This window comes from Phlebotomus papatasi, chromosome 1, assembly GCF_024763615.1.
Source record: "Phlebotomus papatasi isolate M1 chromosome 1, Ppap_2.1, whole genome shotgun sequence".
Lineage (NCBI taxonomy): Eukaryota > Metazoa > Arthropoda > Insecta > Diptera > Psychodidae > Phlebotomus > Phlebotomus papatasi.
The window spans coordinates 45,658,941-45,682,904 of record NC_077222.1 but is presented as its reverse complement, the minus strand read 5'-3'; the positions used below and the strand labels follow the sequence as shown (position 1 = coordinate 45,682,904).

At 32.0% G+C, this 23,964-nt stretch overlaps 1 protein-coding gene across 15 annotated transcripts in view; it reads left to right on the top strand.

Annotated features, from left to right (window-relative positions):
* LOC129799384 (protein lap4-like) overlaps positions 1 to 23,964 on the top strand; it is a 148,185-nt gene that overhangs the window by 58,373 nt on the left and 65,848 nt on the right. For all 15 annotated transcript variants that reach the window (XM_055843220.1, XM_055843219.1, XM_055843217.1 and 12 more), the window contains exons 7-9: positions 7,036 to 7,087; positions 13,054 to 13,151; positions 13,228 to 13,912. In XM_055843220.1, coding sequence (XP_055699195.1) covers positions 7,036 to 7,087; positions 13,054 to 13,151; positions 13,228 to 13,912 — 835 coding nt within the window. The remainder of the gene's footprint in view (positions 1 to 7,035; positions 7,088 to 13,053; positions 13,152 to 13,227; positions 13,913 to 23,964) is intronic.

Below are 23,964 nucleotides of genomic sequence, written 5' to 3'. Positions count from 1 at the left end.
ATCTGGCTATTTTTTCGTTATAAATTTTTTAATAAAAATTAAATATTAATGCAAATATATTGCAAAAACAAAAAACTGCACTCGGAAGGACCAAGTGGCAGTTGCTGCCATATGCATTTTATATGGGAGTTTGACATTCTGCAGATATAATTTTCTTGATTGCTAGTGTATAAAAGCTTTAAAAGAACAAATTGAAAGTGTTTTTGCAAATTATTGAGAAGAATTATGGGGGAAAGTGACATGCCTTTGAATGCGTCATTTTTTGAATGCTTCAATTTTTCTCTTATTTCCTAAAGCTAAAAAGCCATTTTGTTAATCGAAGTTAATAGAAAATAGTTAATAGTATTAACTATTGTTCATAAAATAGAATTTTTGCTTTGAAAAATAAGAGAAAAATTGAAATATTCAAAGACTGCCGCATTCAAAGACAGACTACTTTCCCTTACTCCATGATTCTGGTAAAGATGAAAACATCGAATGGTTAAAAATCTTTAGATACAGTACCCAAGGAGGTGAAATTTCTGATTCAGACACCAGAAAAGAACTGACTAAAGCTCCGAATATTTATATATTAGTAAAAATATCAAAATATTTTGTAAAATCCGATAAATGGCAGCGGCTGCCACTTGATCCTTCCGTGACACTTTTAGTTAGGGTTCTACGAAGTGTTAAGGGATTACGTAGGTCAAGAACATTGTAATATTTTTCTAAATATTTTTTAAAGCCATAATAAATATATTTTTTTTAATTCAAACTCTTAGGCATATAAAAATACAACATTTAATAAACTGTATTTTTATAAATTTTCGTTCAAAAAATTTGAAAATTCAGCCGTTGAGACGTGGGGGCAAATTCTGAACGTATCTAGTCAGACTAAATATATCTAGTCTGACTACCTAGCTGTACATGTACACTACTGGTGAATGTGTGTGAGTGTAGTCGAGACACATTTTTCAGTATTGCCGTATCCCTATCTAGTCTCTGGGATTCGTTAAGTTGGTTAACGAATTGAAAACGCGACAACCCTTGGCTTGATAGGAGACTACATAGCCAAAAGCTATCTAGGCACCTCTTGGACATGCCAAGATGGCAAAAATTGCTCTGAAATTGGACCAAAAATGTTTTAAATATAGTTGAAGACATTTAGTAAATGTAAAAAAAAGTGCTAAACAATTAAAAATATGTGAAATTTATGCACAAATTTTACATATTCAAAATTGCATTTTTTTTTGTAGGCGAAACTCCACTCAAAATTAGAATATTTTCTTTATATCTGACGTTTGAAAGCTTTGTATCGCTGTTATTTTAATTTAAAATCTCTTTTCTACTTTATTGATAGATTAATTTTTCATGGATGTTAGGAGGTTAGAAAAAAATGCCGCTCTTAAATTTTATTGCTCGAACTCAAAGAGTGAGCAAGAATATCCTCATTTCTTTGCAAGAGAAGATTTTAACTCGATTAAAAAAAAAAGAAGTATAAAATAGTTTGGTATGTTAACTTGTTCATTTTCCTCTTCAGAAAATTTAAAGAAATCTAAGAGAAGATTAGTGAAAGTGAAATATTATTGTCTAGGGAAGATTAGTGAAAATAAAGAATTATAAAGATGCATAAATACAAAGAAAAATTTTAAATCCACGAGCTTTGTTACAAAAGACTTTCAATTTTGCAGGCAATGTACAATTTGTTTGAAGGACTCTTATATTCTTAACACAAAAATTATAGTAGAACATTTTAATATCCTTTTAGAATTTTATAACAATATTCCTGTGGTCAAGAAACAATAAATAGTGATAGAGTGTTTAAAAAAATCTTTTCTTATGAATAGTGTCCAATTTTAATATTTTCTATTATCTTTTTCATTTCCCCTTGCATATATAATTTATAAATAAAGTATAAATAAAATTTAACCACTAATACTCAAAATTGCAATTTATTGAAAATTGTGATTTTGCGAGAAAGAATTACACATGAAATTAGAAAAGTTATTTCTATTTACTTTTTTTGAGAGTTTTTCAGTCCCATTAATGTATGGTTTTAGTAAAAGGTTATAAAAAGAATGCATAAAGTAAATCCTTTAAAAAACTTAAATAAACTTAATCGTTAAAAAACTGAATAAAACATACCAAGTTTCCCAAAGAAGAAACACTGTTTATTTAATATTAATACTCGCAAATCCTTTAGAAATAACAATTTGGCTTCAAAAGTTGTTAAAAAAGAAATAATATAAAAAATGCAATATAACAAATCCAAAAATTTTAAATAGAATTTTAATAATTTTTGATATTTTTTCTCTGTCTTGCACCCGCAAGCTTCTAAGCTTCAATGCCTAAATTTCCCTAAGTCCAGTGCAAACATTGCAAATTTACAGTAATTAAATAGTTCTTGAAATATGTATATCTATCCCATAAAATTAAATTAACAACTCATTACGAATTTTCGTAGACCATATTTTTGTTAACTTCAAAAGAGATTTATGATAGAAAAAGACGTCAATTTATTAGCAAAATTTTATAAAGCTTTTCTTGAAAATAATGCGGAATTCTAAAGTTTTCTACTATCCGTTAATTAACCCCTAGGCCTTCATTTAACTCTTTCACCACGTTCTTCTACGAGGGTCAAACTACTCTATTTGCTGTAAATAAATTTAATTGAAACTGTTTTTGTCTTCCCTTATCAATTTAGCGTTTGATTTTTTGCTCATGATACTTTTAGGATTTTTTTTCATAACGATTATAGCCATAAATTAAATTATTTATCATCAAATACTACAAATATTTTGTAGAAAATAAAGGAATTTTTTTTATTTCAACTTTACTTCTTTTTTAAAGGCAGAAAATGGGCAATTTAATAATTAAATAATTACTGCGAAAATAAATAGCGATTTTCAAGTCTCAATCAGTGTGTCTCCACTAAATTTCGTCATTTTTGGTAGTTGCCTCAGTCACCGCCGTGTTTTCATTGCTGACTGAATGAAAAACAACGGCTCCGCAAAAGATAGTTTTGTGTAGTTTAATCACGGAAACACCGGATAATAGGTTTAATCACGGAAAAACCTATTATCCGGTTTAAAATCTCTGAAATACTTTTGAATAAGGTATCATCTGTGTCCAAAAGTGTATCAGTGTCTGTATTCTTAAGTAGTAAAATGTGAAGTGTCAATCGCTCAGCATCCTGTGGCTCACACACACAGAGACATGTTAACGAAGCTATGTAGTCTTTTACTACATAGCAGGTAAAAGTTCAGAATTTGTCCCCTGATTTTTGGAAATTTCTTTTGAAAAAAAAAAAAAAAAAACATAGGTACTTTGCGGTGGAAAAGATTTCTCCGAAGGATTTTGTGTTTAGTTGGCCACAACTTATTCTACAAGATTAAACGTGGTGTAAAATACGAAAAAATGTATTGTTTTTGAATGCAATTCTCCCAAAAGATCAAATTTCATTTTTCGAAAATCTCGCATTCAAGGACTAGGGTAAATTAAGCTAATTCAAAACCTGCTCCAAATGGCAATTTTTCGCTACTCCAAATGGAAACGTCATTGTTTTCATGATAAATACGGTACTAAATTATTATATTTCTATATTTTTTTTACCACAGTTTCATTATTTAGTTAATTTTGCTCCAAATAAAGCGAAAATCCATTCATATTCACAAATTTTAATTTTTTAATTCCTCAGAAAAATTAAAAGTGTACCTTTTCACCATCGATTTTCTCATCTATCGACCATATTTTCCAATGAAAAACACAATGAGGTGACTGTTGTTTATGCATTTTGTTTAACATTTCTGTCATATTTCTGGCTAATTTTGGTTAAATTAAGTGCTAATCTTTATTGTTAATGGTACGTGAAGTTTTCAAATGAAATAATTACCTATTTCGTGAACAAAAAGGGTTTTTCTGAAGTGTCTGCAAATGCTTCAATTGGAAACCCCGGAAATATGATTTTTTGGAGCGATTTCTTATTGTTTTAGATGGGAAAGGAGAAAAGACCAGGAATAAGAACAAATCCTGCACTCAGGAGCCACTCATCAAGGTTTTGGAAGCCTTTCGTCGCGGTTTCACTTACACTGTTTGTCTCCAATTAGAAACTTTCCTTTGTCTCCATTTGAATTAATTTGTTAAGTTAAATTAATTAAGTTTTCAAATTATATCTAAAGAATTTTCACTAAACAGTAACATTCTAGAAGAGTCAAGGAGCAAATTTATGTAATTCTCTTCAGAAAAAAGGGACAGATAATCCTAACCGGCTTATGTAGGTGAAATTCTTAACGTGAGCTAACTCGGAGTGCATGCAAATTCGATTTAGAGCTGAAATTGTGAGTCGCCATTCAGTTATCTTGAATCAAATTCGTGAAATTATACAAATTTTGTATTTAAACCAAAATATCAAAGATTTGGAAGGAGTGACAGAAAAGTGATATATGCGTGAAATGTAGACCAGAATGTATACTCTATAATTTTCCTATAGAACATGATCTCATCGATTACTCAAAAGCCAAGATAAGCGAGGTTTTTTGTTTCTTAACTTGTTTTTTCATCCAGAGTGCCCCAAGTAGTCATTTGTTGAACTTCAACTATATCAAAGAATTGTTGTATTTTGTGGGACTTTCCATTTAAAACCATATTTTAAGTGTCTTTGTGGAGTAGAGGCAGTCAAATTGGCATCTGAGTGATTTCAAAGCGTTATTATGGAAAAAAATCAATTTTTTCACACTTAAACGGCAAAATCGGAGTGATAGCGTAGTCTGAGCGGAAAATGATGTATGGACGAAATGTAGAGACAAATGTGCTCTACAATTATGTCGAAGTAATCATCAAAATCGGTTCAGCGACAGTCGAGATAATTGAGGTTATGTGATATTGAAATTGGTTTTTTGACTTTAGCGCCTCTGGTGTTGGTCCCACGAAGTTCAAGTGTTCTAGAAAGTTGTAGCATTTGGTGAGATCTTTCGTTTAAGCCCTCATTCATCAAAATCGGTCACATAGAACCGGAGATATGATTTTTTGAATTTTGTGAACTTTGACCCCTCATATCTCCGGTTCTGTTTTAACCACAGCGCACTTACGCCCCATTTTGAAAACGGCCTTGACTGGACTACAACATACTAAAATTTCATTAACTTGCACAATGCCGTTTTTGAGAAAAGTGACTTTGAATTTCGATGAATTTTGACGCTATCGTAGCGTCACCTGTGATGAATTTTAGAACTTCCATCTGAAAGTGCTCATCGAGACGAAACCAAAAAGGTAAAATTTAGGTCGCTATGTTAATTAGAACCGGAGATAGAGGCCGGTCAATGTTCGAACTTTGACCCCTTATAGCTCGGGTCAGGGGTTTTAGATCGACTTAAGGTTTTTTTTTGTTTGATAGGTATAATCAACGGCTACAACATACTAAAATTTCAGCCCGATGCACAATGGAATTTTTGAGTTATTTAACTTTTAAGATTTAAAAATTTTCTTTTTAATAATAGCGCCCCTAGCGGTGGTTTTATGAACTTGCGATGTTAGAAGGGGAAGTGGCATTTCACGAGAGCTTTCCAAAAAGCCCTCACTTTTTAAATTCTGACAATTAGAACCGGAGTTATGGCCATTTTAAGAAATTTTTTTTGGACCCTTATAGCTCGGGTCAGGGGGGTCGGGGGACCTTAAGTTTGGTATTGATCGAAAGCCCTAAGGCCCAGCTATAACATACTAAAATTTGAGCCCGCTCGATGCCACAGGGGCGGAGCTATTGAGAAAACAAAAAAAGGGGGGTCTTCAAAATGGCGGAAGGAGGGGTGGGGGGTGGGGGTCAACGCACCAAGTTGCAATTTTCATACGATATTTAACCTTTGCCGAAAACCGCAAGTCGATATCTTTTATAGTTTAGGAGCTATTAAGCTCCGGGAACGTAAAATAGCCACATATATATTCGTGATCAGGAAGTGGCGAAACACATTTTGGCCAAGTTTGAGGTCGATCGGACGACATGAAATTTTGTTAGGATTATAGTAGGTGAGATTGTTAAGAATCTCACCATTGTTAATATGAACTTAATGTGTTTATTTTCTGTCAAAGTTGAAGTGTCTGGAAATGGTTTTGAATTAGGACATTTACCCTAATTTAGCTCATAAGTTAACAGAAAATATTTAGTTTTTGGACTTCTGATGATCCTACATGAAAATCCCAGAGGCTGATTTTTTAAATGAAAATTTCAGAAAATATAGTTTAATTTTTTTTTTATTATGTTGAAGATATTGTGAAAACTGCTCTCTCTTGGAGTTCGAGCAGTTAAAATTAGAGAAAAATATGGTGTTTTTTTGTCTTTCTTGACCCACCTAACCCCTTAATCCAATATTAAGGGACATTCAATAGGTGTGATTCCTTTTTATTTGTTGATTAATAGATTGTTGATTGTAGGTTTTGATATTTCTAATCACAAGCAACGATTTCTTTTCTTGAAAAGTTAACAAAAAGCTTTTCGGATTATGGCTGATATAAGCGATACCGGTGTATTGAAAAAACATACAACCTGAGTCAACTTTGGTGTCTCAAATTTACACTGATTGTATTTAAAATCATTTTGTATGATGATTGTAATATAAAATCATCTGGCTATTAAATAGAGATCACTATTAACTCATAAGACAGACATTGGGCTCTTTATAGTTAAATGTTACTTATTTTCGTGTATCTACCGTCAAAAATATCAGGCTGTTCAATTCTATTCTACTAGAACGTTATACGAAAAATTCGTTTGGTAGATTCTTGAAGAAATTTCTAGATGCAATCCTTTCTGTTTGAACATCAGAATTAGCTGATTGTGTTATTCTGCTTCTTATCTTTTCCATTTATAAATTCAATTTAACCCAATTTGGATGAGTGACTGTTTGACTATGCAATGTAAATTTGACGACTAAATTATTTGTATCCCTAAATATTCAACTTGCGAATTGACTTTGATTAGATTGTATGGAAGGAAATTAGCATTTCTTTTTGTTTGTTTTGTATTTTTTTTTTGCTAACTTTTCCAAAATTTGCATTATTTTACAGGTCTTGACATGCTTCCTTCTTCCTCAGCAGGAATATCAACCACTTAGTCCGGGTAAGTTTATTACTCCATAAATCCTCAAATTTTCTTTCCCTTCTCCAACCAATTAACATTTTATTATCAGTCCACGCGAATTTGCTTTAAAAGCAAAAAAAAAAGAGCTCGGTTATTGCGGAAGCTAATATTAAATTTTCTGTACTCTATATTTTTATCTCTCCACATTTCTTGGTTTTCACATAGATGTTACTCAATTGGATAAAAACAAAAAGATTTGTTTAGCATTGGATCCAATGCTGAAAGCATCCTTAAATGCTTTTAAGTCTGATCGTAAAAATGCTTCGTGCTTTTTTTTTTTACTCTTAGTGCTATATTAAGAGGAAAATCCTCAGGGGAGCATTGGCGAGTGTGAGTGTTAACTCTTTCGCGTCCATAGGGTAATGTCATGACTCGGGGAAAAAAGTTTTTTTTGGGTATTTACATTAATTGAAATCTATCTGTTCGTGCACGACATCATAATAGAAGGATGTAAGATTCTTGGCTCATTTTCTCAAGACTCCAGTTAGATTTCAATTAGTGTAAATAGCCAAAAAGAAACTTTTTTCCCCGGGTCATATATGACCCTATGGACGCGAAAGAGTTAAGCCAGAAATGGCTAACAGTTGGTTTTGGTGACAATTCCTTTTGTTGCTGTTCTTGCATTTAAAAAGCAAATCACTGAGTTTTATATACAAATACTATCACGAGGTTTTTGTGTTTTTTTCGCAAATGGTACAAGGTTAGAGGAAATTGGTGCGAAAAATAAAATTACTTAGAGTGCTTGAGAACTTTAATGATACAATGGCTGCTTCAGCTGGCTGTGTCATTGTGGTTTTTCTGTGCAAGAAATAAAATGGAGAGCAATTTCGATGTTGCCTTACTAACACTTTCATTATTTAATTATTTTATTTAACTATTATTTTGAGTTTATTTTTTCAATTTGATTTGTGTTATTATTTTAAGAAATGGTCAGTGGCAGACTATACAGATCGAACCAAAGATTCAGTTCCATGGACTTATCAATGATTCAAGGTTTGACTTCTTATCATCACACGAATGATCCTTGCTTATCTCTATTTTAAATTTCTTAATTAAAAAAAAAACGAATTTTTTTATTATATAATTCTTGTTCTATTTTTATTTCTTTTTACTCTCCTATTAGTCCTATTTCCTAAAAGAAAATCTTCATGATGAAAATGTTTTATTTTTGCGAGAAAAAATGACTTTTGATAGAGAAGAAGAAACTTGCACCTGAAAACCATTTATTGAATTCTTCAATAAAATCTCTTTTGCGATAGAAATTGTTGATATACCATTTACAGTTTTTTTTGTAATTTGAATTTTGTTTCAAATTACAAAATTTTATTTTTTATAAACTTAACTCTGTGATAACACACACTTTTGCTTTACTTTTTACTAAGCGACTAAAAACCACTAAAGTATCTCATTTATTTGTTTTTTTCTTATTTCAAGAAGCGTAACATCAACTAAAAGATTTTTTGTTCTCACGCGGGAAAGTGCTTCTCTTCAAGCTAACTGAATGGATAATATTTTCATTTGGACTCGGTGATATCACTTCGAGTTGCTTTTTTTGGCTTTTTCTCTATGTACACTAAAAGATTTATTTTTCATTTAAATCTTACCGTTGAATAATCAAAAGCCGTAATATAAAAGTTTAGAATGTATGCTAAAAAGCTTCGAAGTGAATCATCGTGTCTGACAAAGTACTGAAAGAAAAAATTAACAAATCAGACACATTCACATAAAGCATGATTTTTTTTGTGCAACTAAAAGAGTGAAAATTTGTAGAAGAGATAATTGATAATTAAGAATGCGAATATATAAAATTATTTTGAATACAAAAATGTGGGTCAAATAATAATATTCATATAAGAGAAAAATAATATAATATGAAACATTTTACAGTATCTGGAAAAAATTTAGAGACATTGATTGTTTGGGTGCAAGTTATAAATTGATTTTTTTTTTCAATTTAGTTTGGAATCTGCAAAATAATGATGTAATTTAATACAATATAATATATACCACTCAAAAATTCCCTTTGAGTAAAAGTAATTAATGTGATAATGGATTTTTGAGTGTTACCTGCTCAATGAGTGATGGCTAAAATTGGTTGTGTGAAAATATTGTTTAGTGAAATATTTGTAAATAATATTCAATTTCAATGAATGGAATGAAAAGGACTATCGAAACCGTTATTAGTTTTTCTGTTTGCAAAAATTAAGATAGATGACTAAATTTTAGTGTTTTTCCCTTGTTCAGTTAAAAATAGGTAAATGAATATACAAAAATGAATATAATTTTATCTTAAGTTTACACGAATATTTAAAAAGTTTTTCATAATTCTCGAAAGCGATTCTTATTTCTTTTTCATTGTATTTATTTATTTATTTATTTTTTGACATGTATTTAGGAAAATCATTTAGATCTTACTCAGAAACAACCCTAACTTTAACCGGTATTAGTTAAGATTAGAAACCAATATACTCGTTTAACTACAAGTCATTTTGACTCGTTATTCTGCATTTTTGTCTAGGTTTTCGTCGTTGTTTTGTTGAGAACAAAAGAAAGTGTCTCGGATTAAACAGAAATTGGTTCGGTTGTACGGAATAATTAGTATTTCGTATTTATAAATGTTTAAGTATAACCAGATAAACGGCAAATTTAAATGAATATCGAATTAATTAGTTATTATGCTCTTCAGTTTTTGAATGAATCTCCAAGAGACTTTCAACCGAAAATTGAAAGTTCAATGCGAAGTTCATACATTTATTGCTTATAAGAACCAAAGGCTCATTTCAGCAAGAGAATTTTAGAGATGACAAAGTAACACAGCATTGCGGAATGCTTGAACTTACGAAAAAGAGTTATCCGTGAATTATCTTTTTGCATGTCTTTAGGATGTATATCAGTTTATTAACTATGAAATTCATTCACAAATCGAAAATCATTTCTAAACAAGAAAATTGGCTAAAAAGTCGGCATTTTATAAAGTTCTTGTTATTAGTAACATGCTTACACTAAAATAAAAAGGTATATTCGAGAAAAATAAATCAATTACGATTGCATAACAATTCATTACAGATTGGGACTAATATAGCCGGTTAAGAAATGTCACGACGGTTAAGAAATGCCAATTTTGAGAAAAAACGAAAAAATATGGCTTTGGATGCGATGGAGGGAGATGGGGGGAGAAAGGAAAAAATGTCTGGAGATAATGTTTTTTATTGGGGGTTACCGACAAGCGGAAAAAGCGGATTATATAACTACTCTTTCTTTGAGTTCTAGCAGTGATATTCCATTAAACTTTACCGTTCTTTATGCCTATATTTCGGCTTGCCTGCTCAAGTGAATAGCTTTATGTACGAAATATTTTGGGAAATGTATATTTTACAGGATTAAATTTTATTTAGACTGAATAAAAATTTAATTTAAATATACTATAAACAAAAATAAGTTTTTTTTTTGTTAAACACGTTCTTTTAAAATACATTTTTGACATTGAAATTTTTGTAAAAGATACCTCTCTATTTTAGAACGTTTTAAAATAATATAGAAAATTTAACTTCTTTTTTTAGACGGTACACATTTGGGAAGATTGTATCTAATGCCCTAGACACACTTACGACTTAAGCCGAGAGACAGCTTTACATTATCATTAGGTTCTGTTCTGAATAATTGGGCTCTCAGCTTAAGCCAAGAAATTGCTGAACTAGTGGGAAACTGATGAGAATTTAGTCAAATCATTATTTTGATTATAATTACGTAAAGCCGTCTCTCGGCTTAAATCGTAAGCGTGTCTAGAGTTTAAGTAACGAATCATTGGGGGAGGTTTTCTAATATATATCGACAGTTTCATTCCACACTGGTCTATATTCTATCTTAGAATGATAGCTTTTCAGGAGAACCATACTGCCCGTGTATTCTTTTTCCAAACAAATTAAATATCTTGTCATTCCAACATGGGTTGGCCACCAAAATTTTTCACAAGCTTAATTCCAGAAATAACAAAGCCCTGGGAGTAATATACGTAATTCTAAGTCAACTTAGAATAGTTCGGCACAGAGCCGTAGATGTGTATCCCTTCACAGCGTAATGAAGTGTATGTCAAAGGATTTTCGTTTAAATGAACTTTGATAATATTATCGGACTTTGTTATTAGGTGAGATTCTTAACAATCTCACCTACTATAATCCTAACAAAATCTCATGTCCTCCGATTGGCCCCAAAATTTGCCAGAATGTGTTTTGACACTTCCTGATCACGAATATATGGATGGCTAAAAACAGTTCCCGTCCGTCCGTCCGGCCGCTCTTTGGAGCTAAATAGCTCCAAAGAACTAATGGCCTCTACACACTAGAGGAAAATATGTCCATATTGAAGAGTTTTTCCTACACAAGTACAAGAAATTTGCTTCAATATGGACATAAATTGCTCTAGTGTGTAGACGCCATAAAAGAGATGTCGACTTGCGGTTTTCGGCAAAGGTTATATATCGGGTGAAAATTGCAACTTGGTGCATTGACCCCCCACCCCCCACCCCCCACCCCCCACCCCTCCTTCCGCCATTTTGAATACCCCCCTTTTTTCATCGAAAAATTCATCGAAATTCAAAGTCACTTTTCTCAAAAACGGCATTGTGCAAGTTAATGAAATTTTAGTATGTTGTAGTCCAGTCAAGGCCGTTTCCAAAATGGGGCGTAAGTGCGCTGTGGTTATAATAGAACCGGAGATATGAGGGGTCAAAGTTCACGAAATGCAAAAAATCATATTTCCGGTTCTATGTGACCGATTTTGATGAGTGAGGGCTTAAACGAAAGATCTCACCAAATTCTACAACTTTCTAGAACATTTGAACTTCGTGGGACCAACACCAGGAGCGCCACAGTCGAAAAACCAATTTCAATATTACATAACCTCAATTATCTCGACTGCCTGCCACTAAGCCGATTTTGATGATTACTTCGACATAATTGTAGAGAACATTCGTGTCTACATTTCGTCCATACATCATTTTTCGATCAGATAATGCGATCTGTCCGATTTTACCGTTTAAGTGTGAAAAAATTGACTTTTCCCATTATAAGGCTTTGAAACTACTCAGATACCAATTTGACTGCTTCTACTCGACTTAAAATAGGGTTTTCAATGGAAAGTCTCACAAAATACAACAATTCTTTGATACAGTTGAAGTTCATCAAATGAACACTTGGGGCGCTCCTGTCGAAAAACGAGTTCAGAAACATACAACCTCGATTATCTCGGTTTCTGATTAATCGATGAGATCAAGTTCTACGGCAAAATTATAGAGATCATTCTGGTCTACATTTCACCCATATATCACTTTTGTGCCAGTTCATCCAAATCCTTGATATTTTGGTTTAAATACAAAATTTGTATAATTTCACGAATTTGATTCAAAATAACTGAATGGCGTCCCCCAACTTCAGCTCTAAATCGAATTTGCATGCATTCCGAGTTAGCTCACATTAAGAATCTCACCTACATAAGCCGGTTAGGATTATTTGTCTTTTTATTTTGTGAAAGTAAATTCTCTCCGAGTTCACATAGACATGGCATAGGATTTGTAAAGAACAAGCCTCAAGTGTAGGAAATTTTCGATTATTTACGATTTAACTTGGGTTGATCTTTTATTTTTCAAACTCTAAAATTAGTGTATAATTATATCTCAAAGAATAAGAGCAATGCTTTCTTTTTTTTTTTTGAGAAGAAAGACCTTGTAGATGTAATTATCAATTGAATTCAATGAAAATTTAAAAGTAATACAATTTACATTACATGCGAAATTTAATAGTATGTCAATACAATGATGATGATTAATTTAATTTTGCTCCGATGTCTCTAAATTTTTACTAGGGCACTGTATGAGAGAATCAATGTCATGATTAATTAATTGATGATTTTTTTTTTTACATCTTTTGTGTCTCCCGTATCAAAAACAGATAATCAGAATGATACGGATTCTGAAGGCTGGGAAGAACGTGAAGCATCTCGCACGCATTCCGTGAAATTCTCCGAAGACTCTGTCACGGATAAAGAGGTAGAGGAATCAATTGATATTTCCTCTTTGAAAATTTCTCATAGATTTTTCTTTCTTTCATTGTATCTCTTTGCAGCAAACACCGTTTGTCCGTCAGAATACGCCGCATCCCAAGGAGTTGAAGATGAAGGCGCACAAGTTGTTTGCAAAAGAAAAGAGTAAAACCGAAGACACAATCGGTTTGGATACGTTATCGGAAGAGTCATCGTCCAAACCGTCATCTGTGAAAACGGTTATTGAGTCAGGGACAATGGATAATATTTCTGAGACACAAACCGATGTGGGTTCTATTCCGCCATCTGGTGCTGTAATTGTGGCGGGAAAGAGTGTGAGTCAAGAACCTATTGGAATTCCTCAGGTCAGATCAGATGTTGTTGAGGAAGTTAGAGATGTTTTGACCATGCCTGTGGGCGATAGCAATGTTGTGGGACTTCCAAATCCACCGGGTGATCCAGATATCGATGCTGACATGGAAGATAGACGAGTGGGATTTACAATAAATCAAGAAAGTGAAGACGATGGGCACTTTCCCAATGATCCTGAAGACCTTATGAAACGCCCATTAAAGCTCCATCGAAGGGATACACCGCATCATTTGAAGAATAAACGTGTTCAGCATGGAATGAACGACAAAGCGGCCAATCTCATCATTGCCAATGCACTCAAGATGAAGGAGAATGTGCTCCAGGAACCAGTGATTCAACACAGAATTGAGCATGTTGTCCAGGAGGAACCTGATGATAGCAAAGCCGAAGAAGAAGGTAAGAGTTTTTTTTCTCTAAATTTCTGTAGGCAAAACTTAAGAGCTTTTGACTTAAAGGTAGCCTTGAAAAAGCTCAACTCGAACTGATATTATCCGGTATTGTTGTGTTTGTTTGCAATAAATATCAAAAGTTGGAGGCAATGGATGAGGTCATCTTGCAAATTCTTTTTTTTTTGGCCACTAACGGGGTTTTATGTCATACAATAATTTAAAAATTTTTATTATATGATATTCACAGGTTAAAACAGATAATCCCGTTAATTTGAATAATATAACCCAAGTATAAACATGAAAGAATAAGATCTTTGCAAGAAGATCATTTCAATTATTTACTGAATATTTTGCTAGAATTTTGTCATAAGAATTATGGGTGTGTGTTCAAAATGATTTAACAAATACTTTCGCAGTGGTTCTGACAATTCTTCACCACATTTTTGACAATGGTGTTTTATTTGTGTAATACATTTTGGTCTGGTCGTATACAAGGCAGTTATCACAAAAAGCATAATTATAAGTGTAGAAATTATTTTATGTGACATATTATTATATAATTAAATATACTACGATAATATTCCACAGGGGGTAAGAGCTAGGGCGAGAAGGGTTGACTGAAAATTTCCTCAGGTTTTGTGATCGTAAAAATATAAAAAAAACTGCAAAATTCGATCTAGATTGGTTTTTTGTTAGATCACAGAAAATGAAATTGAAAAAATTGTAAAAAATTTTGATAGACGCCATTATAAAAAAATTGTTTAGATTCGATTGTACTGTGCATCAATTTTGAGTTCTTTTTTTGCTTCACGGACAGTTTATCAGAAAAATTTAATTTTATATTTGTTCGAGAGGGTCCTGATCGAAATCCCGAAAGTCGAAATCTCGATCATCAAAATCCTGAATTCTAGTGTTATAAGCTACTCTATAGCTAGTAGCTACTTATTTATAGCTACTTTTAGGAAATTCTACACATTATCCTGCGTATAATTTCGTCGCATTCAGGATTCTGGCTATCGAGACTTTGGCTTTCGGGATTTTGACTTTCGGGATTTTAACTTTCGGGACTTTGCCTTTCGGTATTTTGGCTTTTCGAAACTTTTTCTTTCGGAATTTTAGAGAGCACCGGTCAGGTTGATTATAAAAATATCCTCATGACTACATTCTTCTCCTCGAACAAATATTCAAGTAACTTTTAAAAGGCAGTTGAATCGTCAATATAAAGTTTTAGTTGTTTATTAGCAAAATATTTCGGACGCTTTTAAAAAGTGATAATAGTCACATATTTATAAAAAAAAATAATTAATTTTCGTCAACAAAAATAAGGAACTCAGTATTTTCGTCTTGTTTTAGCTATCCGTTAATTCGGAATGCATTGTACATTTGGTCTGCCTTGATCGCAGTTTATAGTGAACATAATTTCTACCACATTCTACCAGTTTCGCTACATAATTTCTAACACATCAGCTATATTGGTACCTTTGAGAATTCCAAATAGGGGAGAGTGTAAACGCTTCGTTCAATTTCTAGCTTCTTAATGACTGATTTTTTTCTTATGTTTCTCAATAATTGTGACTAATCGTACCCATATTTTAAAAACCAGCCTTTAGAGAATATATTGCAGAGTCACATTTATTCCGAAACATAGGAAAACTTTAATCATTATCATTACGAAGCTTGGGATCGTACAAAACATGATAACCCCAACGTTGGAAAAAACTTGTTTATAATTTTTATTTTATTGTCCCCTGGTCCCAAAATCTGAATTATTAGATCAAAGTGGTTTTTATCGTTGTAGAGAAAAGTGCGATACCTTCGGACGACTCAAGCTTCGAACAATTCAATTTTTTTCTATGTTTCTAATGGATTTGACCCATAGCGCTTTTCAGGAAATTCGAAGCATTGGACTAACTATAATAAATTGTGACGTTATAATGGATCAAAATCGTTAAAGACATATTGGAAAAAAATGAATTGTTCGTAGCTTGAGTCGTCCAGAGGTACCGACCTTTCCCCTACTCTAATCTAGCGGTGATTTTTATTTTATAAAAAAATATGGAATATTTCTCTTTTATTTTGGAGAGTGACTGGCACTTTTCTTGAAAAAAATTCTGTATTTGTTCTGAAAAATTAGCAATGATAAGTTCAGTTAAGCTTATAGTAGCTAATAGTAGCTACCTTTACAGGTAGAAATACTTTGCAACTCGAAATGCGTGCAAATTCAATTCAAATTTGAATTTTTGTGCATTTCGTGTTGCAAGAATTCCAAGGCCATCTGCGAAGCATCTTACCTACCATAAGCTCACCTGTTCTTACCACTACTGGTTATTATTAAAAGAAATGACTTTACTTTTTTTCGATCGCTCAGAATGAGAAACGAATAACTCGCAGTAGACAAATTTTACATACAGAGTATAGGATTTTTGAGATTTAAAGTTTCTATAACTTTAAAAATATTTGTCTTTCAAGTATAATATTCACAAGGAAGGTAGAGGGTATAAAGAAGTATCCAAAAAACGGATAAAACGTTTTTTGTAAAAAATCGACTTTTTCGACTTATATTCTAAGTCGTCGAATTTATATAGGGTAAAGTTTGGAAAGTAGGGACACTTAAGAAAAAATTCAATTTAAAATGCATTTTAACCCTCTAACGGGTAAGATCGTCTCCAGGCGGTCTTCACAAAAATCACATTTACAGCGACAATAAAAGTTTTATTTATTTAAAAGTGCTATAGTGTCCTCGGTAATAGTCTTATAAACATCTCTTGAAAGTTTGAACTCATTTTGACTCTTCCTTTTGTTGATATTCCCAGTTTTGTGTGACAGGTCAGAGACAAAGCAACAAAAAATATTAGTGCAAAAAAACTCATTTCCAATTTCCATAAAAATATCTATTTAAAGTTATCTGACTAAAATAAATTTATTTTTACTGAAAGATATGTCATTCTACTTCGTATATTTTATTTAAAAAATTTGAAAGAACTAAAAATGTGAATTTTATAAGCACAAAGAGTTTCAAAAAAATTTTATATTTTCTCACCTAGCGCCTAAACTAAAAGAGATAATGAAGAATGGATGGTTTTTTCGACTTTATTGGATCATAATTATCCTAGAAAACATTATTTTAGAACTTTTTTTTTGCATATTAAAGAAAACACCGTTAGAGGGTTAAAGTAAAATGTGAAAAATTCCGCTTGAAAACAAAGCAAATTTGGATGAAAAATTCTCAAAACGCACCGCATGGGCAATGAAAGAATCACACCTACCATAAGAAGATTCAGGCTAAATGTTTGATTTGACAGAAGTAAAATAAAAACATCTGATGAAGTCTCATTTTGATGGGGAAGTGTGTGTTTTCCCTCGAGATTTTAATGAAAATTGTTTATTGTTGTTTTTTGTGAATTTATTCAGTGGAATATTGATGGGGAAACCGGAAATTGTCCGGTTTTTGATTCAGTGGAATCTCCGATGAGTCAAATATCCCGACCGGCATGCACAGTGTTACCCAAAACAGTGAGGAATTCTCAAATCAGTTAATTACTTAAAGTCAAATTACTCAAAGTCAGTAATTTTGGCAGATGTTTTCGCGAAGCTGCAAAATTCAATTTTCCTGAGCTGCAAGTGTGGTAATTTTTATGAATTTTCATCCACCCACAAAAACGGCCCCCTTCAAGCAAAAGATTTTCACGGTAAATATTAACCCTAATAAACCCTCTATAACTTGAAATAGTTGCTTTTTCGAAAAGACACTTGCAGTGTGCAAAAATGCATAAAATATTACACATCAAAATTACGATCTTAGGCCCATTTTTTATTTTTGCCTTTTGGACCCGGGAAAAAGGTCTAGGCTTGCAAGTTTGCCAGGAAATATGAGATATAGGACTAGCTTTTAGATTGTATGTTCATGGATGAAATTCACTTAGTAACTTGGAAAAAAATTAACTTTTACGAAGCTGCAACATTACGAAGGTGCAAAACCTTCCCCTACATTTCGGTCTCAAATGCCTGAATTTGAGAGAGTTTACTGTATTGTATATTATTCAATAGCTCTGCTTCATAAACAAATACTCAAAAATAATAATTATAGTTTTTTTATAATAAAATAGTTAATTAAGATCTTTTGGTTTTATAATCAAGTGAGAGAGCATACTAGAAATATCTTTTGCCTCTTCACTGTTTTTTTTTTTAAATCTTTTCCATTCAATGTCACATTTAGCAAACAAATCTTTTTGACAGACTAATGGGCACTTAATGCTAAAATCAATGTTGAGTGGTCAAATCACTCGAAAGGGAACAAATCATCAACTGCAAATTCCTCTCAATTTTGGAAATTTTTATTTTTGTGAGAGAACTTTTGGTATAAAAAATCTTTGTGATCTCGAAAAAATATGGGTGTGAAAAAACTAACAAGATCATATTGATCAGCAATGCACATTTTATTTTAACATTATTAAAATGAGATGAAGAGTGAATGGGAGGAAGGTCACAAATCGTGCAATTTTGCTTTCTTCGTTTGTGTTTTCTGTGAAGTTCGAAGTGGTTTTCCGTGGAAAAAAAAAGCGAGTAATGAGGTCAAATGAGAAGCGTTGTTTTGAAATCGTCAAACGAAGTAAAATTTTTACCATATACTAATTCTTTTGGGTGGAAGAGTCTCTGAAGCGTCACGTGATAATTAAATTAAGAAAAAGGTTTTTCGTGTGTGTATAAGCGGTTATTACTTTCGATGGGATATTTTATTGTTTTCTCTCACATTGAAAGCTACCTGGGAAAGATGTGTGTCTTATAGATATCTATATAAATCTCAGAATCTCAATTGACCTCTTGGTAATATTTCAAATGTTGAATTTTGTTATTTACTGAGGTCATAAGTCAATATGTGGGCAATTTGAGATGAGAGAGAGAGAGAGAGAGAAAATTAATTCTACTTTTTCACACACTTTATTTTGTTATTCTTTTCTCAGCTGGGGATGTTGAATTATTTCCACTGACTGGTTGACTTCTTCTTCCATTGATGTTGTTCAAGATATCGCGTAGTAAAATTATTTGTCGACTATTTAGGTTTTTTTTTGCCAAAAATGACACCATTGTCTAATTCAAAATTCATAAACTATTACGTCATAGGTGGTTGTGGCTGTAAAAGGCAGTTTGATATATAAAACTGGAAAATGTGTAGACACAAATACTAGAAGATTTTGTGTTGGAAATTGTTGACCATCGGAAGGTGCTTCTGAAATGAACGAGAAGCTTTTTATTTGTTGAGAAGCATTCAACTGGTTCGGATGGATTATAACTAAATCTCCTAGTGTTTAAAAGTCTCGCATATAAACATTCTTAATATTTGTGTGTATGTTTTATTTTTATTTGCTCTAAAAAGTGTATATTTGAGGCAGCTGGTGATATATTAATAGTAGAAATATGTGACATTGAAATTTGGAATTGGAAAAAAATATATTTTGGGTGTGTTTATTGTGAAAGAAAGTGAAAATATATGCGATATCTTGAAGAGCTGGAAAGAAGTGCAAAACACATTAAATTACTATGAATGACAAAAGTACGATAGTTTTTTTTTGTTAAAATAAATTTCCACTCACACCTTCTTTATTGTTGTTTGTTGTTACACAATTTGCGTTATCCAAAATGGATAATCAATGAGATTTTGTCAAGCATATTTCCCCCAATTTTTCGTTGATAAAGAATCGACAGAAAATGTTGAAAGTGTCTGTGATAAGGAAGTTACATGAGTACCTGTGTTAATTTAATATGATTTTCTATCGATTCATAGAGTTTCTACGAAAAAAAGTACCAAATGGTCAAAAATGTTTGTATACTGAAGATGAAAAATTTAGTTTATTGTGTGATACTGGATTGGGCGCTTTTTGAACGATGGATTAATAATTTAAAAAAAAAAATGTAGAAATTTCCAGTGATTTTTAGACCTTTGGTGTTTCACGAGAAAGAAAATCAATTTAATAATTAATTTAAAAAGAAATATTTACAGTAATGATAATATTTCTTGGTGCATTTATTGAATCTCTAGAATACTTTTACGCGATTCTATAAAATTTTATAGACTTCATAGCATGAACAATTACGTGAAATTACAAAATGATAATAATCCGGGAATAATGTTCCACCAAGGAACAAAGTTTTTTTTTTCTCGTAATAATGTATGTATGACATTATTTTCTTATACAAAGATGGGGAGTTGAAATTCTATACTCTGTGAAATGATGTACAGTAAATCTTAAATTTGACACTGTTAAAATACTTTAATGACAGAAAATTTCTATTGGCATTGATGATAATCAAACACGAGTTATTTCCATTATTGGGCGAGCGTTCTATCATTTAATATTTAATTTATTACGACCAACAGCTTTCCATAAGTTTGAAAATAAGATAAACATTACCATTTAGTGAGGAGTAGCGAAAATAAGACCGCTTGGCTTAGCCTTAACTCGATATAACTAACTACTTAATTAAATCCTTTATAAAAGTTCAATATTAAGCACTTTGCACTAACTAAGGGGAGTTCTCTGAATTAGGAGACTACAATTTGTCATAAATGTATTTTGCAGCTAAACTAAACCAGAAGAAAATCGTAAAACACTTTTCTCAGTTTTTTTTTTTTTTAAGAATTTTGGTTTTAAAGGCATTTAAAGTAAATGCCCCGTGCATTTTTTAAGGCAGGCAAGAGTTAATCTTTCCCCTGAACATCTTTTTAGTACTTTACTGTTCTCAAGTGCTTTTGCATTATCGATTCTTCTTTTTTGTTCTTAAGGCGATGCGTGGGTCAAAATAGATAAAAGCAGCATATTTTTCTCTATTTTTTTTCACGTAAAAAAATTTAATTCAAGCTTTTAAGGATATAAAAGTATAAGATTAAACTATCCTTTCTAAAATTTTCATTTAAAGATTTAAAAATTTAGACTCTGAGACTTTTGAAAAAAAAAACCACACTTATCGGTGGACAAGATTTCACGGAAATGGTTCATCTACAATCTAAAAACCAAGTATTTCCTCTTAGCTGATAAGTTAAGCTAGTCCTTGGACCAGGGGCCTCTCGACATGTCATTTTTCCATACGTTTTTGCATAGAGGCACTGAAGAGTTTTTTCCTAAACAGAAGGCAAGTTTTTTCCTAAAGAGAATTGACTTATCAGTCTGATATATTTCGAAATCATGCATTAAAAGCTATCTAAAAATACATATTTCATAATACTCGCCGAAATAATACAAGAACTACGAGGAAATTTGTTTAAGTCGCGGTGCAATAGCTGCAAAATTTTTACAAGGAAAAGTGAAAAATATCTTCACTTTTTATTTTGCTTGATGGGCCCTGCTTTGGACAAAGATTTTAAAAAAATGAAATTTGAAGTTTTGGGAGAATTTCATACAAAAAATACAATCTTTGATGTATTTTATACAGGGCTCAGCATTCTCATACATTTTCCGTACAAAAGTATGGTACATTTTTTCTTAAGCGATTTTTTAGTTTTGGTATAAAACCAAATGCAATCATTTTAAAACTTTTACCAAATGAAAGAGTGTCTAATATTATGTTATTGGTACAAAATTTAAAATGATTGCTCGAGGATAACAGTTCCTAAAACCCAAATGAAAAAGACGTAAAATTCGCAATATTTTGAATTTTTCTATTTGTAACACCAGTAACATTTTAAATTCAATAAAAAAAATTCTCTGTACATGTGCCTACCATTTCGTGTTATATTTATTTTTGTGGGATCTAAGACTTAAAAATTATAAAGAATTTAAGAAAAATATACCGTTTTTGAATTAAAATGCTCCATCCGTTAGTTAATCATCCTAGATTTTATATCATGTTTCGTCTTGTAGAATAAGCTATTATAAAGCAAACGTAAAATATTTCGTTCAAAGACTAGTTAACTCGTCAGCTAACAAGAAATATTTGATGAAGCTATTCTGAGAAATCTTATCCACTGAAAAGTATGTTTTTCTTTTTCAAAAAAAAAAAAAAAAAAACAAGATCTCCAAATATCAGATCTGAATGGCCGCATTTTTAAAATTTTTGAAATATAAATGTTAGAAAATATAATTGAATTTATGTACTTTTATGTGCTTAAAAGCTTGAATTAATTGTTTCTTTTTATTGTTTTTATTATTCCGGAAAAAAGTAGAGAAAATATTAATCTTATTTTAGTCTTCTTAACCAACATAACCCCTTTAGACGCTTAACCCTTTAACCCATTCAGTCAATATACCAGAAATACTTGAGATGGAATGTTCATATTTTGGGATTAGTTTCCTACAGATTAGTAGATGAATTTTTTTAAAAAGAATTTTTTTTTACCTATTATGGGGCGCGGGGAGTCCCTGTCAATCACACGTCTTAACGGACACTAAATTTAAATTCTGTGCATTAACTCTTTCGTCTCCTTTGGGACTCTGGGTACCCATGGAAAAAAGAATTTTTTTGGACTATTTAGAATCGATAAAAATCCGATTCTTGTGGATGATTACAAACTATAAGAATGTCCAAATCTAGGATATTTTTTGCAGGATCCCAATTAACTCCTGAGCTAAGATATTCTTGGTCAAAAATCGTGAATTTTAGATTTTCTGCTTCCTTGCAGATATTGTGACTTTTTTGATATTTCTAGACCAGAATAAGGAAAAACCTCTCGGGGTCAATAAGTATGATAACTAACAATTACAATTTGCATAAATTCGAAAAACAATTTTTTCTTAAATTTTCAAAAAACTTGTTCAAACTTGATGGGAACTCTCGTCCCCAAAAATCTAAAGTTCAAATGTAAGGTTATACCGTCAATGCCCGCCATTTGCTTTTTGACACCAACCTTGTAGCAAAATTCCAAGCGGGAGCGAAATTTTTGCCAATATGGCCGATAATTTTGACATTTGGCAGCGAGGGAGATTGCTTTCGGGGAAGTTTTTCCTATTCTTCCAGATTTTGGTGAATTCTGATTGTCCAGGAAGTGTTTTTTTGGCTCTTGAGAAAGCTTAATGTGTCTACAATAACATCGTGTTGAAAGAAATGTGTGTTAAAGTGTTATTGTGTGAAATATTTTGAGGAATCTGTTGGCAAGCAGGAATTTAGTGTCTTCTTGACCACTTCCAGGACATCCTGCAATATGCTGGTCAATAATTCTTCTTGTTTTAGTGATCAACATTGTAAAGGTGTCATTTGACATGCAAAAATAATTCACAAAATTGATATTATTGGCTTTTGGAAAATTCAAGTTTGTCTCCTTTTCGTTCTTTTGGGGACGAGAGTACCCATGAGTTTTCTAATTTCCCAGAGGCGGAGAAAATTCTTTCTCTATAAAAGTATCATATTTGATCACTAAGACTTACAATAAAGTGAGTTTTACTGAAATTCGTTCGCTGGATATGTTGTGGTCCGGAAAGAGTTAATTCATTACAAACTCTATTGATTTAGATAGTGTAACTATCCAAGAATACTAATTGGCAACTAGAATTGAAATCAGGAAAGAGGCCAATTTTAACAAATTCGACGGGATGTGGTATTTTTTGTCCGCCATTTTGAGGAAAAATTTTGCATGACCTTCCGCGAAGCAAGAAAGCAATAACAAAATGTATTCCCATCTCTGTCGGACTATTTTTTCCAAGTAATAGAAGAACTAAAGTTACAAAAAATCCATTTCCGACAGCAATTCGGATAAAAATTGCTCAGTAAAATCACTCAATTTGCGTATGATGTATAATACCATGGTAAAGAATGGGTTAAGGACGAATGGGACACCGGTGTCCCAAAAATGAAAACTAATTCGGACTATTTAAAGGACAAATTAACTTTCTATAGCTTAAAAAATAGTTTTTGTTTCTGGGACACCGATGTCCCACTCGTCCTTAAAGGCTTAAGAAAAGTCGTAAGCTCTTTCTAAAATTCGGCGTTAACTCTTTCGCGTCTTTAGGGTCATATATGACCCGGGGAAAAAAGTTTCTTTTTGGCTATTTACATTAATTGAAATCTAACTGGAGTCTTGAGAAAATGAGCCAAGAATCTTACATCCTTCTATTATGATGTCGTGCACGA